This window comes from Neopsephotus bourkii, unplaced genomic scaffold (genome assembly GCF_033783945.1).
Source record: "Neopsephotus bourkii isolate Nb327-2 ecotype Australia unplaced genomic scaffold, CSIRO-AGI_Nbou_v1 NB_1234, whole genome shotgun sequence".
NCBI classification, from domain to species: domain Eukaryota; kingdom Metazoa; phylum Chordata; class Aves; order Psittaciformes; family Psittacidae; genus Neopsephotus; species Neopsephotus bourkii.
In genome coordinates this window covers 3,605,630-3,618,195 of record NW_026901719.1, presented here as the reverse complement: position 1 = coordinate 3,618,195, position 12,566 = coordinate 3,605,630, and the positions used below count along the sequence as shown (strand labels likewise).

General features: G+C 40.0%; 1 protein-coding gene across 10 annotated transcripts in view; it reads left to right on the top strand.

Annotated features, from left to right (window-relative positions):
- Window positions 1–12,566, top strand: part of SCML2 (Scm polycomb group protein like 2) — a 73,480-nt gene that overhangs the window by 19,170 nt on the left and 41,744 nt on the right. For 7 of the 10 annotated variants that reach the window (XM_061364503.1, XM_061364502.1, XM_061364506.1 and 4 more), the window contains 2 exons: window positions 6,192–6,262; window positions 10,471–10,705. The exons of 1 other annotated variant lie outside the window; for it this stretch is intronic. In XM_061364503.1, coding sequence (XP_061220487.1) covers window positions 6,192–6,262; window positions 10,471–10,705 — 306 coding nt within the window. Of the gene's footprint in view, window positions 1–542; window positions 686–6,191; window positions 6,263–10,470; window positions 10,706–12,566 lie in introns of all 10 variants that reach the window. 2 more of the 10 variants (XM_061364504.1, XM_061364505.1) reach the window with 2 other exon arrangements.

Here is a 12,566-nt window from a genome sequence, read left to right as displayed (position 1 = left end):
CCAGACTTAATTCTTCAATTTCTTGGAGTCCTAGTAGCCATCTTTGTTATTCTTCCCTGTTTCTTTGGGACAGGAAAGGAAGCATATTTGTGTCTTGTTTTCCCTATTCTGCAGTGTAAGAGGAGCTCCAGTCAAACTGGATAGTATGTCTGTGTTTTAAAATAATGTTGTCTGACATAACAGACGGAGCCCCATAAATCACCCTCCCCCCCCTCCCTCCAGCAAAGTGCTTTTCTTATGCGGATAAGATAACTGTATTTCATGAGTCACTGGAAAACGTCGCTGCTTCCTTCTGCAAGGTGTTGAAAAAGCTTTGTAGAGAAGTAGTGCTAAGCAGGCAAGCCTTATTCTGTCACCTGTGTTCTTCCAGTCAGGACTACTCTGTTAATCTAGTGTCTGAGCACTGAATTTACTTGTGAAGTCTAGACTCAGCTGTGTCAAACACTTAGAGATGAGTGTCTTGCTCAAGATCATGGAAGATCTCTGATTTATTTATTTATTTATTTATTTTTAGTCCTGTGCTGTTACTTGTTGGTGGCAAGGAAGAGGAAAGAGCCTCTTGAAGTTGGATGAAGAAAGATGCCTTACAATGCTCCAGGCTAGCATCCAGGAAATCCTGGAGTTACCAGGGTGATGTGTGATAAGAAAAGCTGAAAAGGTTCAAAATAGAGAGATGTACAAACAGGTGAAAAAATAGTCTAAAGTAGGTAGACTACAGGAGGAGGAGAAAGGGTCTAATTGAATGATCACAACATATAGGAGGTACAAGGTATAAAGCAGGGTATGAAATACCCTGACACTTAAACTAATGTTTGAAAGAGTATGCAAACGAAAATTAAAATAAGGTCTCATTTTTGACAAAGAGGGACTGTGGGATGAAGGCTGAAATGGTCATACAGTCATAAAATGGTTTGGGTTGGAAGGGACCTTAAGTGGTCCCTTGGGTTGGAAGTTCCAACCTCTCTGCAATGGGCAGGGACACCTTCCATCAGACCCAGTTGCTCAAAGCCCCATCCAACCTGGCCTTGAGCACTTCCAGGGATGGGACACCCATAGCTTCTCTGGGCAGCCTGTGCCAGTGCCTCACCACCCTTACAGTGAATTTTTTTTTTTGTAATATCTAAATCTCCTCCCTTTGTGTCAAGTCTCATATATGTGTGCCAAGGGAACCTAAGGATGAGATGAGAGGACACGAGGTGCTTAGTCTGCTTAAACAGTATTTAGAATCATAGAATCATAGAATAGTTAGGGTAGGAAAGGACCTTAAGATCATCAAGTTCCAACCCCCCTGCCATGGGCATGGACACCTCGCCCTAAACCATATCACCCAAGGCCTCGTCCAACCTGCCTTTGAACACTGCCAGGGATGGAGCATTCACAACCTCCCTGGGCAACCTATTCCAGTGCCTCACCACCCTAACAGGAAAGAATTTCCTCCTTATATCCAATCTAAGGATATAAGGATCTAAAACCCTAACAGGAAAGAATTTCCTCCTTATATCGAGTCTAAGGATATCCAATCTTAGGCTATGGTGATACTGTATTGTAACTTAAATAAACCAGGATCTTAAATTTTACCTATGTAGAAGTGACATTTAACTTGTAGTTTAAATTTTCAATTTAAATTTTATGAAACTTTGGCTTAAACTAAACTGAAGCATTATGTACAGTAGAAGATGACAGGGAGCACTTTAGCAAACCAGGCATTCCCCTATTCCTGGGAGCAGATGGGATGTCTCCAAGGGTGCTGAGGCAGATGACCAATGTCACTGTGAGACTTCTCTGTCATTTTGGAGAGATAGTGACTGGGGGAGTTTCATGATGACTGGAGGAGGATGAACAGCATGCTCAGCATCAAGGACAAGAAGGGATCACCTGGGGAATTACAGGCTGGCCCACCTGACTTCAGCCTTCAGGAAAACTATGGAGAAAAGTCCTCCTGGAAGTAATTTACAAGCAAATTAAGGACAAAAATGAGGTTAGGAACAGCTGGTATGGATTTGCCAAGTGTGAGCCATGTGTAACTGACTGCCTTCTGTTACAGTGATCATGTAAACAAGGAGAGAGCAGTGGGTGTTGTTTGTCTTGACTTTAACAAGGCTTTCTGTAGGGTGTCTGTAGTGTCCTCTCAGCCAAACTGGTATGGTGTGGTTTGGATAGGTGGATGGAAAATTGACTGACTGCCAGACAGTACAAGGTCCACCTATCTGCTGGTACCTAGTGGCATTTCTCAGAGGTCAGTACTATGGCTGATGCTGTTTATGCCTTACTGAGAGACAGGGACAATTGGACAACATGCTGTCAGCTAGTTTGGCGGCAGCATCTAACTGGGGAACTGTCTGGTAAGCTGGAAGGCAGGGCTGCTCTTCAGATGGACATCCCCATCCTAGAGAATTGTTCTGACAGGAGCCCAGTAAGAGTCAAAGGTAGATGGAGTGTTCCTCATGCCCCTGGGCAGACTCAAGCCCTGCAGCAGCACAGGCAGGAGGCTGGCTGGCTGGAAAGCATTTCTGCAGGGAAAGCACTGGAATCCTGGCAGGCTGAGTGTGAGTCAGCAGTGTACTCTTGTGGTGAAAGATGTTAACTGCAAATCGAGTCCTAACAGCAAAACTGTAAGCAGCAGGCTGAGAGAAGGGATTTGCTGCTTTTTGGTATTTGTGAGACTGTATCTACAGTGCTGTGTTATATAGGTGTGTTTCAGCTGAGTCTGAGCTCCCCAGTACAAGGAAGACTGTTCTATACTGGAACAAGCTGGCTGGCAGTTCAGCAAAATAAATGAAGGAATTGGAATGCAAGATGTAAGCAGAAAACTGATACTGAAACCAGGAAAATGGTTTCTTCATCCAGAAGGGAAAGCATATGGAAGATGGTCTTGCAGTCTTCAGTTACCTGACAGGTGGGTGTAGGGGGGACAGAACCAGGCTTTGCCCAGAAAAGTTGAGGCTGCGCAATCCCTGGAAGTGTTCAAGGCCAGGCTGGATGGGGCTTTAAGCCACCTTGTCTAGTGGAAGGTTGGAACCCATGGCAGGGGGGTTGGAACTAGGTTATCTTTAGGGTCTCTTACAACCCAAACCATTCTGTGATTCCCTCACAGGCACAGTGGAAGGATGGGAAGTAATAAACAGTGGTTGGAGCATGAAAAATTCCTACTTGATGGAAATAAACAAAAAACGCATTGAGGGTGATGGAACCCTGGAGGAACAGGAGACTGAGCTAGAGACCTCCTGGGGTCCCTTTTAGCTTGAGTTACTTTGTGATCGGCAGGTTTGACAAGAAGTGATAGGGTATTGGTACAGAACCACAGAGAGCATCATGGGTCATTGACCCATGGGTTGCTGCCAGGAATGCTGACAACTATGGGATAAACTTATTTCCTCCATTTTCAAATTAGGCTGTTTGCCCATGCTGATTGTCTTGGATCACTGTTCTAGAGTCTCAGTCCTGTGTTGATAAAAACTGGGGTTTGTTTGTTTTGTTTACAAAAGGTCCTATTTTCATTCTGGTGTAACATATTTCCTGCTTCCAGTATATGCTGGCATGTTCTTCAGCATGAAAATTCCTTTCTCCCTAGTTTTCACTTTGCTGGTGGGTTATAAAGTTGTGCTTGTTGCATAATGGGTTTTTCTTAAGCCTTTTAATTCAGCCTGCGGATTTGAGTGGGAAGAGAAATGCATGTTAAGTCATTTAGTGAGAGCTAATTTTCTTAAGGTTTTCTATTTCTCAGAAGTTGCATGTTTTCAAGGGCTTTAGAATTAGAAATATATATAAAACTACTTCTTTACCTGTGGACACTGAAAATACAGAGAAGCTTTTTGTGCAGAGATTTTTTTTATTTCAATGTGATTATCTTCCTAGACATGCATCTTACATGTTGCAAGCATACATTCATCTCCTGTTTCTATGAGTGCAGTAATTAAATGATAATTAGCACCATCTCTGAGAGCTTGGTTTTAATTTAATACAGCGTATCTTCACAGGTGGAGAGGTTCTAATTCAAATTTCAGATCATTTGTGCTTGATGAAAGAGGTTTTGATAGCCAGGAGTTAAAGCAAAGAGACAGGCAACGTTGTTTTCCTCTTGGGTTTTTCTGCAGCTGAGTGCTTATGTTACTTTATATGTCTTTCTAGTGAATATTCCCTTGGGAAAAAAAAAAATCATCTGTTTATTTCCTGCTTTAATTTTGGGTCATCCCACCAAATTTACATTCCTGTTAAAAAAATTGAGATCATTTGGAAAGTGATGGTATATAGAGATAATTATTTTGGAGGTTAATCCTTGTGAAAGGTGCTGTGTCTAAAATATCTACATTTATATGGTCCTTAACATGTTGAGGCTCTGATTCATAATTACAGCTTTTGCATCATGTTTTGCATTGTTTTACATCAGAGATAGCTGGGACATAGCTAACATTTTCTTTTTTGGTACATTTAATTTTCCTGAATTTGGTACTTTAAAGTTTACTAAGGTAAACTCTGATTAAAATAACTTTTTATTTATTTATTTTTAAATCAGAAGTCAAACATAAGCAGCAACTTTATTATTAAACTCAAAGAAAAAAAAAATAAGATGAAGCTTCTATAGCAGTTCATCATAGTTAATTTTTGCAGTGTCCTTGGCCTGTCAGTGAAAAGAGCAATGGATTTGGAGGCTACTTTCTGGAGAAAGCTCTGAAGTGCCATTTCCTGAGCATGCCTTCCTGAAATACAAATACCTAACATATGCTTAAGTTAATGTACCCTGCCTTTTGTCAGTAATACAAAAATGATGTAATGGTATAAATTTGTGAAGAAAATTTTCATTCCAAAATAAACAGACTTTTAAGATGTTGCATGGAAACGGCTTCTTACTGGCCTATGTACAGTCCAGACCACCAAATTAACAGCTTTTGAGATTTTACTGACTTGTTACATAGCTAACAACCACATGGCCTCTGCAGTGCCGAGGACAAATCACTTGTACATTTTTGAGTCTGTTATGCCCAAAAGGGTCTTGGCAGGCCAAGGGGGTAGTTCTCTTCTACTTGTGGCGCTGTATACTTTCAACTAAATGGTGTGCTAATGCAGGCAGACTATTTGAGCCACTGTGCATCCTTCAGAGAAGCCATGTGAGAGTGCTGGAAAATGCTGCCATATTCAGATTATTTATTTGCTTCTCCTCTCTCCTTAGTGTTGCAGAGATGTGTTTAACTGTGCCTGGTGGTGTTTTGGGGAAGATTAGTATAAACCCAGTGTGGTCTCTCCATTGTCAAGGATTTTTGCTATAGGCTGTGTGAATGGCCGTTGCTGAGCCACTGGGTGGCATCAGTGCATCATTTTGGGGTTCATGGGTGATTTCAGGAATATCTGAAAATGCCGGCTTCCCAAACAAGAAAAATAAGCAAAATTGCTCACTTAGATAATTGAACAAAAGCATTAGCTTTTGCCATTATAGGTTTTCTCTTGTGCTTTATATTAATTTAAGTAATGCTTGCTTATGTCTTTAATGTTAGTACTTCATACTGTTGCATTTGTGCAAAACTGATAACACTGATTAAATCAAATGCAGAATACAGTCACCCATGCATATAAACAGTGCCAGTGTCAGCACTGGAAAGCATATGATGATGCTGTTGCTGAACATTGCCATAATAATGTTTACCCTGCAAAGAGAAACCTTTATCAGACTTCAGATGAAAAGAAACAGGATGCAGTTGGAAGGCTGTGCTAATCCTTTTGCTTTCTAGTGGACTGGGGCTAGTATTCTCAACATATATTTCAACAGAATCTATGTGTTTGTGATTTTCAGCATGCATCATCTCGACACTCTTATGAGGTTATCATGTAAGTGCTGCTGATACAGGAACTAAGATACAGAAACGCTAACATGATTTGTACAAGGGTGCTTGGGAGGTCCGTATGCAGAAAATTGAATCTAGAAAGCCTGACTTGTATCTTTGTATGCAGGGGAAGGTTTATATTGATTTGGCCTGTTGTGTTGATTTCCCCCTATGCATTAACAGTACTCTTAAAGCTCTTTCAAGAGTTGTTTTTTCAAAGCTGGAGTTTCTGTTTGAGAGTAATCCTGTTCTTGAAAAAAAATTATTCTGCAAGATAGTTGAGTTTTTCTGACCCTTTCTTCCCTCACCCCTTCTTTTTAATATAAGTTCCCTTTAAAAAGTGTCTGTATGGTTTTTTTATCTTGTGTCTTCCAGAGCAGTTTAATTGGGATGATTATCTGAAAGAGACTGAAACAGTAGCTGCCCCTCTGCATTGTTTCAGACAGGTATGCCAGATACTATTTTGCAAGTGTGTATGTATTTATGCATGTTACAGGGTGATGATTCTAGAGCAATTTCTATGTTTAGATTGCTTGTAAACTTCCCATTTGATTCCTTTTGATCTCTAGTTATGAGTAGCTTACAGTTTTGGCAGATCCGAGCTACTGAAGTTTTTCGTTCTTGCTTTCTGCCTCAAGCCAAGCTTTGAGGGTTTCATTAAAATTGTAGCTTTGGACTCTGTTTTCCTTTTAAAATTGACTAGTTAATGAAAACAGTCTTATCAGAGTTCAAAAGTATTTTCTAATTATTTTTTCAGTAATCTTAGAGGTGTCATGGTTTTGGTGAGAATTAAAATACAGGTGATGGTCAGAGGAGCCTTTTTCCTGCCCTGTTTTTCAGAGTCGTTTAAAAAATGGCTAGCTACAAGATGTGTGTCTGTGTGTGTAGTAGAGTTTGTTCACTGCTTCTTTTCTGTATCTCTCAAATAGGTTCTGAGCAGAGTGCTTTTGCTAAGGAATAACAGATATTGAGGTTCAGAAAAAAAAATCAAGGAGAATATATGGGAATACAAAGGAAATACTGGATTTATAATGAAAGGTGTTTAATGTATTGTTTTATGTTTTGCACTGTGCCCTAGAAGTTTGATTCCCCACTGCCAGATGGTTTAGTATGTATTTGCAGATGGAGTTTAAATTTGCCATCTTGTGTGAACTAATGACTCCAGCCCTCTGGAGACTGAGTTGACCTCTGCAGGTATCTTTCTCTTAGTAGAGGAAGCCGGAGTTGGTATTTTCCCAAGTTGAGGAGTATCTTAGCTGCGTAAAGTTAAATAGAATGAGTTTTGGTCTGTATGTTTTCACTGCGTTAGGAAGATAGATGCTGAAGGAATTGGATAGTTTAGGTTGATAGAACTGTAATAGGTGTGACAGGTGGAGCATGTCTAGTTTCAGCGAACTGGGCATGTTCAGAAAGGTATCTTGTAGGGTTTGTTGGTAGGCTGATGGTACTGTAAATGATACTGGCCTCTAGTGGGGATCAGACAAAATGCAACAAGAATGTAATTGAGGAACTATCATTTGGTGAATATGAAGTAGTTGCAGGTATGGAGAACAGGGAGAGAGAAGTACAGGTGGTAGCATTTCCTTGTACTAGATCTTGAATCTCATCTTGCTTTTTGCAGATGAGAGTAAAGGACAAAGAGCCCCTTACATGCTGCTTTCAGTGAGAGATAGCTAAGAATAGCAGTGTCCATAGCTGTGAGTGAAGCTTCAGAGGTTAATTCTACAGTATGTGTTTTTCACAGTGGATACCAGCTCAAGGCAAAGACTTCAAACATGGCTTGGGTAGAGGCAGAGGGCAGTAGCATATTACTGGATCATTCTGATGTTATTGCCATACTCAGATGTGGACGGCCGTGACCGTCTCACCGTCTGCTGAGAAATGTAGCTACTGCAGAAAGCTGCTCAGAAGCCTTACCTTTCTTACATCTTCCTCTTCGCTACTACTGGTCAGGAGGTCCAAACTGAACAACAAAGTAACACCTTAAATAAAGATGCTTAAGTGATGTGCATTGACCTAGATAGATAAATCCTGGTGACCTGTATTGCTTAAGGAGCATGTGGGTTGGAAAGACGAGCTTTAATTTCTGTGCATAACAAATTTTGAAACAATTTACATGTACAGACTTCCTTTTTTTCTAAGAATTGACCTTTTAAGAAGAAAATGATATGCAATGTTAATTAGTGCAGAGCTAGCTCTTCTCACTGCAGAATGTTCGCAGATTTTAGAAACTACAGTGCTTGAGCTTTGTGTAGCACTAATTTGACTTTATTGGGTTACACATGAATTGTACACGTCCTTATCACCCTGTGTAATGCAAGGAAATACACTGCTGTGGCTAACCAGAAAACAAGTAGCAGAGAAAAGCTTAATTTGAGAATTATATCCAGAGTTTGTGACCTGTGGGAATTCTAAAAAGTTTAAATTTTGTAGTAATTAAAAATGACCCAGGGAGCAATAAAATAAAGCCTGTATCATAAATTAAGATACAGGCACAGACTGCTAATGGAAATTGATTAAAGTATTTATCTTAATTTAGAAGGTATTTTATCTTTTGTTCTAAGTTGTTTTTAATTACTACTTAAAATTTTGAAGCGTTCCACATCTTTCTCATGCCCTGAAACTTTTTTGCAAGCAGTTGAAAACTTTAAATAAAAAAACCTCAGTCCTGTGTGGTTTAAACAGAGCTTAGAAAGAGGCTGTTACCAAATACGTTTTGTTATTTTGCTGTAAGGACAGAGTGGCATGGAGGAGTTACCTTTTTAATAGAATGCCCTGAATTGTTGGTATTCAAGCAATTCACCTTTTCTACAAACAAGCAACCACCTCAATTTCTCCATTTCACTTGCTTTTTTGTGGTTGTAGAACATAACAGCTGGACAAGCAATATCCTGAAATTGAATTGCCCTTTAAATTTAATATGCTAAGGCTCCCCTTTCAGACAGCCTGTTGTCTAAATGCATCATTAGCAGATGCTACGCTCAGTGTTCACTGAATATTGAGTGCCTCTGGTTTTTGGGCTTGGGATCCTCCAGGGCTCCTGCTGTTTATCTAGGATGTGTTGTAAATAGTGCACCTGCACGCCACAGCAAGCAGGGCAAGATCTATTCATTAATAAATTGTATTAATAAAAGAATTAAGTGTGGTGGAGGGAAAATACCGCTAACACTTTTTGAAGTAGCAGATTTCTTCGACCTTTTCCTGTGTACCTGGATAGAGAAGTGCAGTTTCTCTGCTTACTGTGGGATCCTCACCTGGACTGGTCAGTCAGGCAGGAGAGCGGTCATACGAATCTTGTGTGAATGCCCATGGTTTTGTTTTTCCTACCTGCCTCCCATGTTAGGATTCAGATTGTGTTCCCATGTGTTCCCATGGGATAGATACTGGGTATAAATATCATGGGGAAGGCTGTCTATAGTTGTCAGAGTCTGTGTTCAAGACCAGATTTGTACTGGAAGACTTGCAGTAAAGGACTTCCAGGATGATAGAAGAATAGTCGTCCTCTCATAAGAGAAACTTCAGTGTTTGGTTTATTTAACTTGTTGAAAGAGTACTGAAAAAGGGCCTTCTGTAAATACACAGTAGGCTGTTATTTGCAAAGGTGCAAGAATAATCTAAGTTAAATTACAGTGCTGGCAAAAATTGCCATTCATAAATTTAAGCTGGAAATGAGGAGTCATCTAAAGAGAGTAGTGAGAAGTGTTCGGTCCCAGTTAATGGCAATATGAAGTTTTGAACACCATTACATGATGTTGTTGCCTGCAGTATTACAGTATCAGACTGTGATCCAGCCAGAAATGCGTTCACACATGAGTAAAATATACTCTCCTTATCTTTTGTTTAGCTTGTGACAAAAAGTTCTGCTCAAAGACCGAGTTGCATTCATCACGTTTCTTTTCCCTGTGATAATTAAATTGGCATTGCATTGTATGTGTATGGATATATTCAGTTCTCTATGAATAAGCATCAGGTGCAATTTCTGTCTTAGAACTGTAAAGTTTTATGTGACTTTAGGACTGTCTGTTTTCTTTCTGTTAATGCAGTTAACACTAGCTCCCTTTTCTATTGTCTGTATTGGCATATTTTTTTGATTCAGAAACTCTTTCTTGCCTTGAACTTTCGTAATGCTTAGTGCGTAGGGTCCAAATTTAGTTAAAGTTTCCCAGATATTACTATAATAACTATTGCTTTTCAATTGAAAGCTTGTGAATTTTGTGAGGGTGGGGGTGTTTGTAGGTTGGTTTGTGGGTTGCTTTGTTTTGGTTATTTGGGGTTTTGGTTTTTTTTTTTTTTTTTTAGTTGAATGTCATGTTTCCCAATGCCCTTGTTTTCCATTCCTTTCAAGTATTAATCATTGGACCTTTATGTTCATATCTTCATCAGGATTCCCTTGTTTACCCTTCTTGGCGTGCTTATCTTCTTAGAAATCAGTCATGTTTATGCAGTAGGAACATCAAGTATCTAAACCAGTTGCTGTTGGTAGGTTATCCAGCTGCGTTTTCTGACTTGCTGCTGAACACTCGAAGTTCAAAGGCTTTTTTATATTTACCATTTATATGAAATGTTTGGGTGCATGAAAGCTGCATGTTGAACTGGCTGGTAAATTTGGCCATACTAACAACAGTAAGAAAAAGCCTTCTACCTTTTATTGTAGTCTAGAATTCCACCCACGAACGATTTCAAAGTTGGGATGAAACTGGAAGCCCGTGATCCTCGCAATGTTACCTCAGTTTGTATAGCTACAGTAATTGGAATTACTGGTGCCAGGCTGAGGTTGCGTCTGGATGGAAGTGACAACAAAAATGATTTTTGGAGGCTTGTGGATTCCTCAGACATACAGCCCATCGGAACCTGTGAAAAGAAAGGGGGCATGCTCCAGCCTCCACTTGGTAAGAAACGAAGCTTCTTGACTAAAGCATGGGAGTATTGGTTTTGTGAAGTCAATTTGACCTTTTGCCTTGGCAAATTCAGTGGTACTAACATTTCACCAAACTATTATTTAATTGAAAAAGAGGTAAGCAAGCTAATTCAGGCAAGGTGAATCGTGGCTTTTTGTTCTTTTTGGATCCTTTTGACATAAGAATGAGCAGAATAAATAATTAACTTGAGTTCTGTTGTTTTGGGTTTTTTTAAATAATCCCTTAGTAATAAATGGAACTGTTTGACACTTAATGATGAAACACGCTGCCATGTGCCCATTCTACTGTGTATGGCTACAATGTTTTCTTGTTCGATGCTGTGTGTACTTCTTTTAGTCAGACCTTTGTAAAAAGCGGGGAAAGCTGGCTTGCCTTTCTTCTACCCAGTAAATCAGAGCAGTCCACTAGAAGGCGCTGGCTGTTAACCGACCTGTGAAGCGCCCAGCAGGGCTGCAGGAGGTGCAGCAGCTCAAGGCAGTCTGAATGTTTTCACGGGCGCTGAGCAAATTGGTTTGTGGTCTGGGAAAGGCAGCATAGGGTGGGTTAACGGCGGTATTACAGCATTCTGTTGTGCGGCAGGAAAAAGAGCACTCCAGTGCTTCACCAGACTGGAAGCTTATAGTGTATGTGATTCTCCTCAAATCAATGCATGCTGTGGGACATGTGCAGTTTGGCATGGATGGTTTTTGATCACAGCAAATGCTTGGGAAGAAGAGGTAGCTTTCATGTGCTTAGAAATAGTATACAGATTTGGTTTTGCCTTCCATAAGCACTATGGGTAACACCATTATGTGTCTCCCCAAACGGAGAAATAGTGCTTGGGCTTAGTCTTACTGAGGAAGTTTATTAAATAGGGAACTGTACAAAGGAATTCCTTGCTATGTGGTGAATAGTCAGAGGTAACTTTGACTAACTGCTAAGGGTGGTAAAGTGGGATATCACCTTTCTTTGCTATGATTAACCTGTATACTTAGATCTTCTTTCTTGTGCCATATTTGTTATAGCTTGAACTTGTAGGTGTGGAAATCTTTAAAGAAACACATTTTTCACATTGGTCTGAAAGTAGTTCAGCTTTTAAAAAGAAGGAAAAATAATGATCAAAATTTATCTTAACACACCCCCAAAGCCTCCGCAACAGCAACATCTCCTCCCCTGTTGACCTGTTACCTTCTGTAATTTTTAGAAGATGCAAGAAATAACATTCTTAATATAAGAAATTAAATGTTTCTGCTGTTTTCCCATCTTATAGTTATGAACCTGCATCTGGTTTGGTGTCATTAGTAAGTATTACAGATTTCTCATCAGAGATTTAGTAAGGTAGGTATGCTTTCTCTTAGTAGCCTCTCAGAAGCTTGTCATCTCAGTTTGTTAACACAAAGTGAAAAGTATCATTTCACTACAGTATGAAACTTGATTTGCATATAGAAAGGCAAACAGACATAGGAGCAGTTGACATAACCATTATGACACCTTTACATAAATTATAATGGTAGGTTTTTGTTTTATTGTGCTGCTTTAGAAACACAAGAAAAGCAATGCCACCAGAGTGCCTTTTAGAAAAATATTGTGTGCAGTTCTGGTGTCCTCAACATAAAAAGGACATGGAACTGTTGGAACAAGGGCAGAGGAGGGCCACGAGGACGATCAGGGGACTGGAGCAACTCCCATATGAAGATAGGCTGAGGAAGTTGGAGCTGTTCAGCCTGGAGAAGAGAAGGCTGCATGGAGACCTCATAGCAGCCTTCCAGTATCTGAAGGGGGCCTATAGGGATGCTGGGAATGGACTGTTCATTAGGGACTGTAGTGATAGGAGAAGTGGTAATGGGTTAAA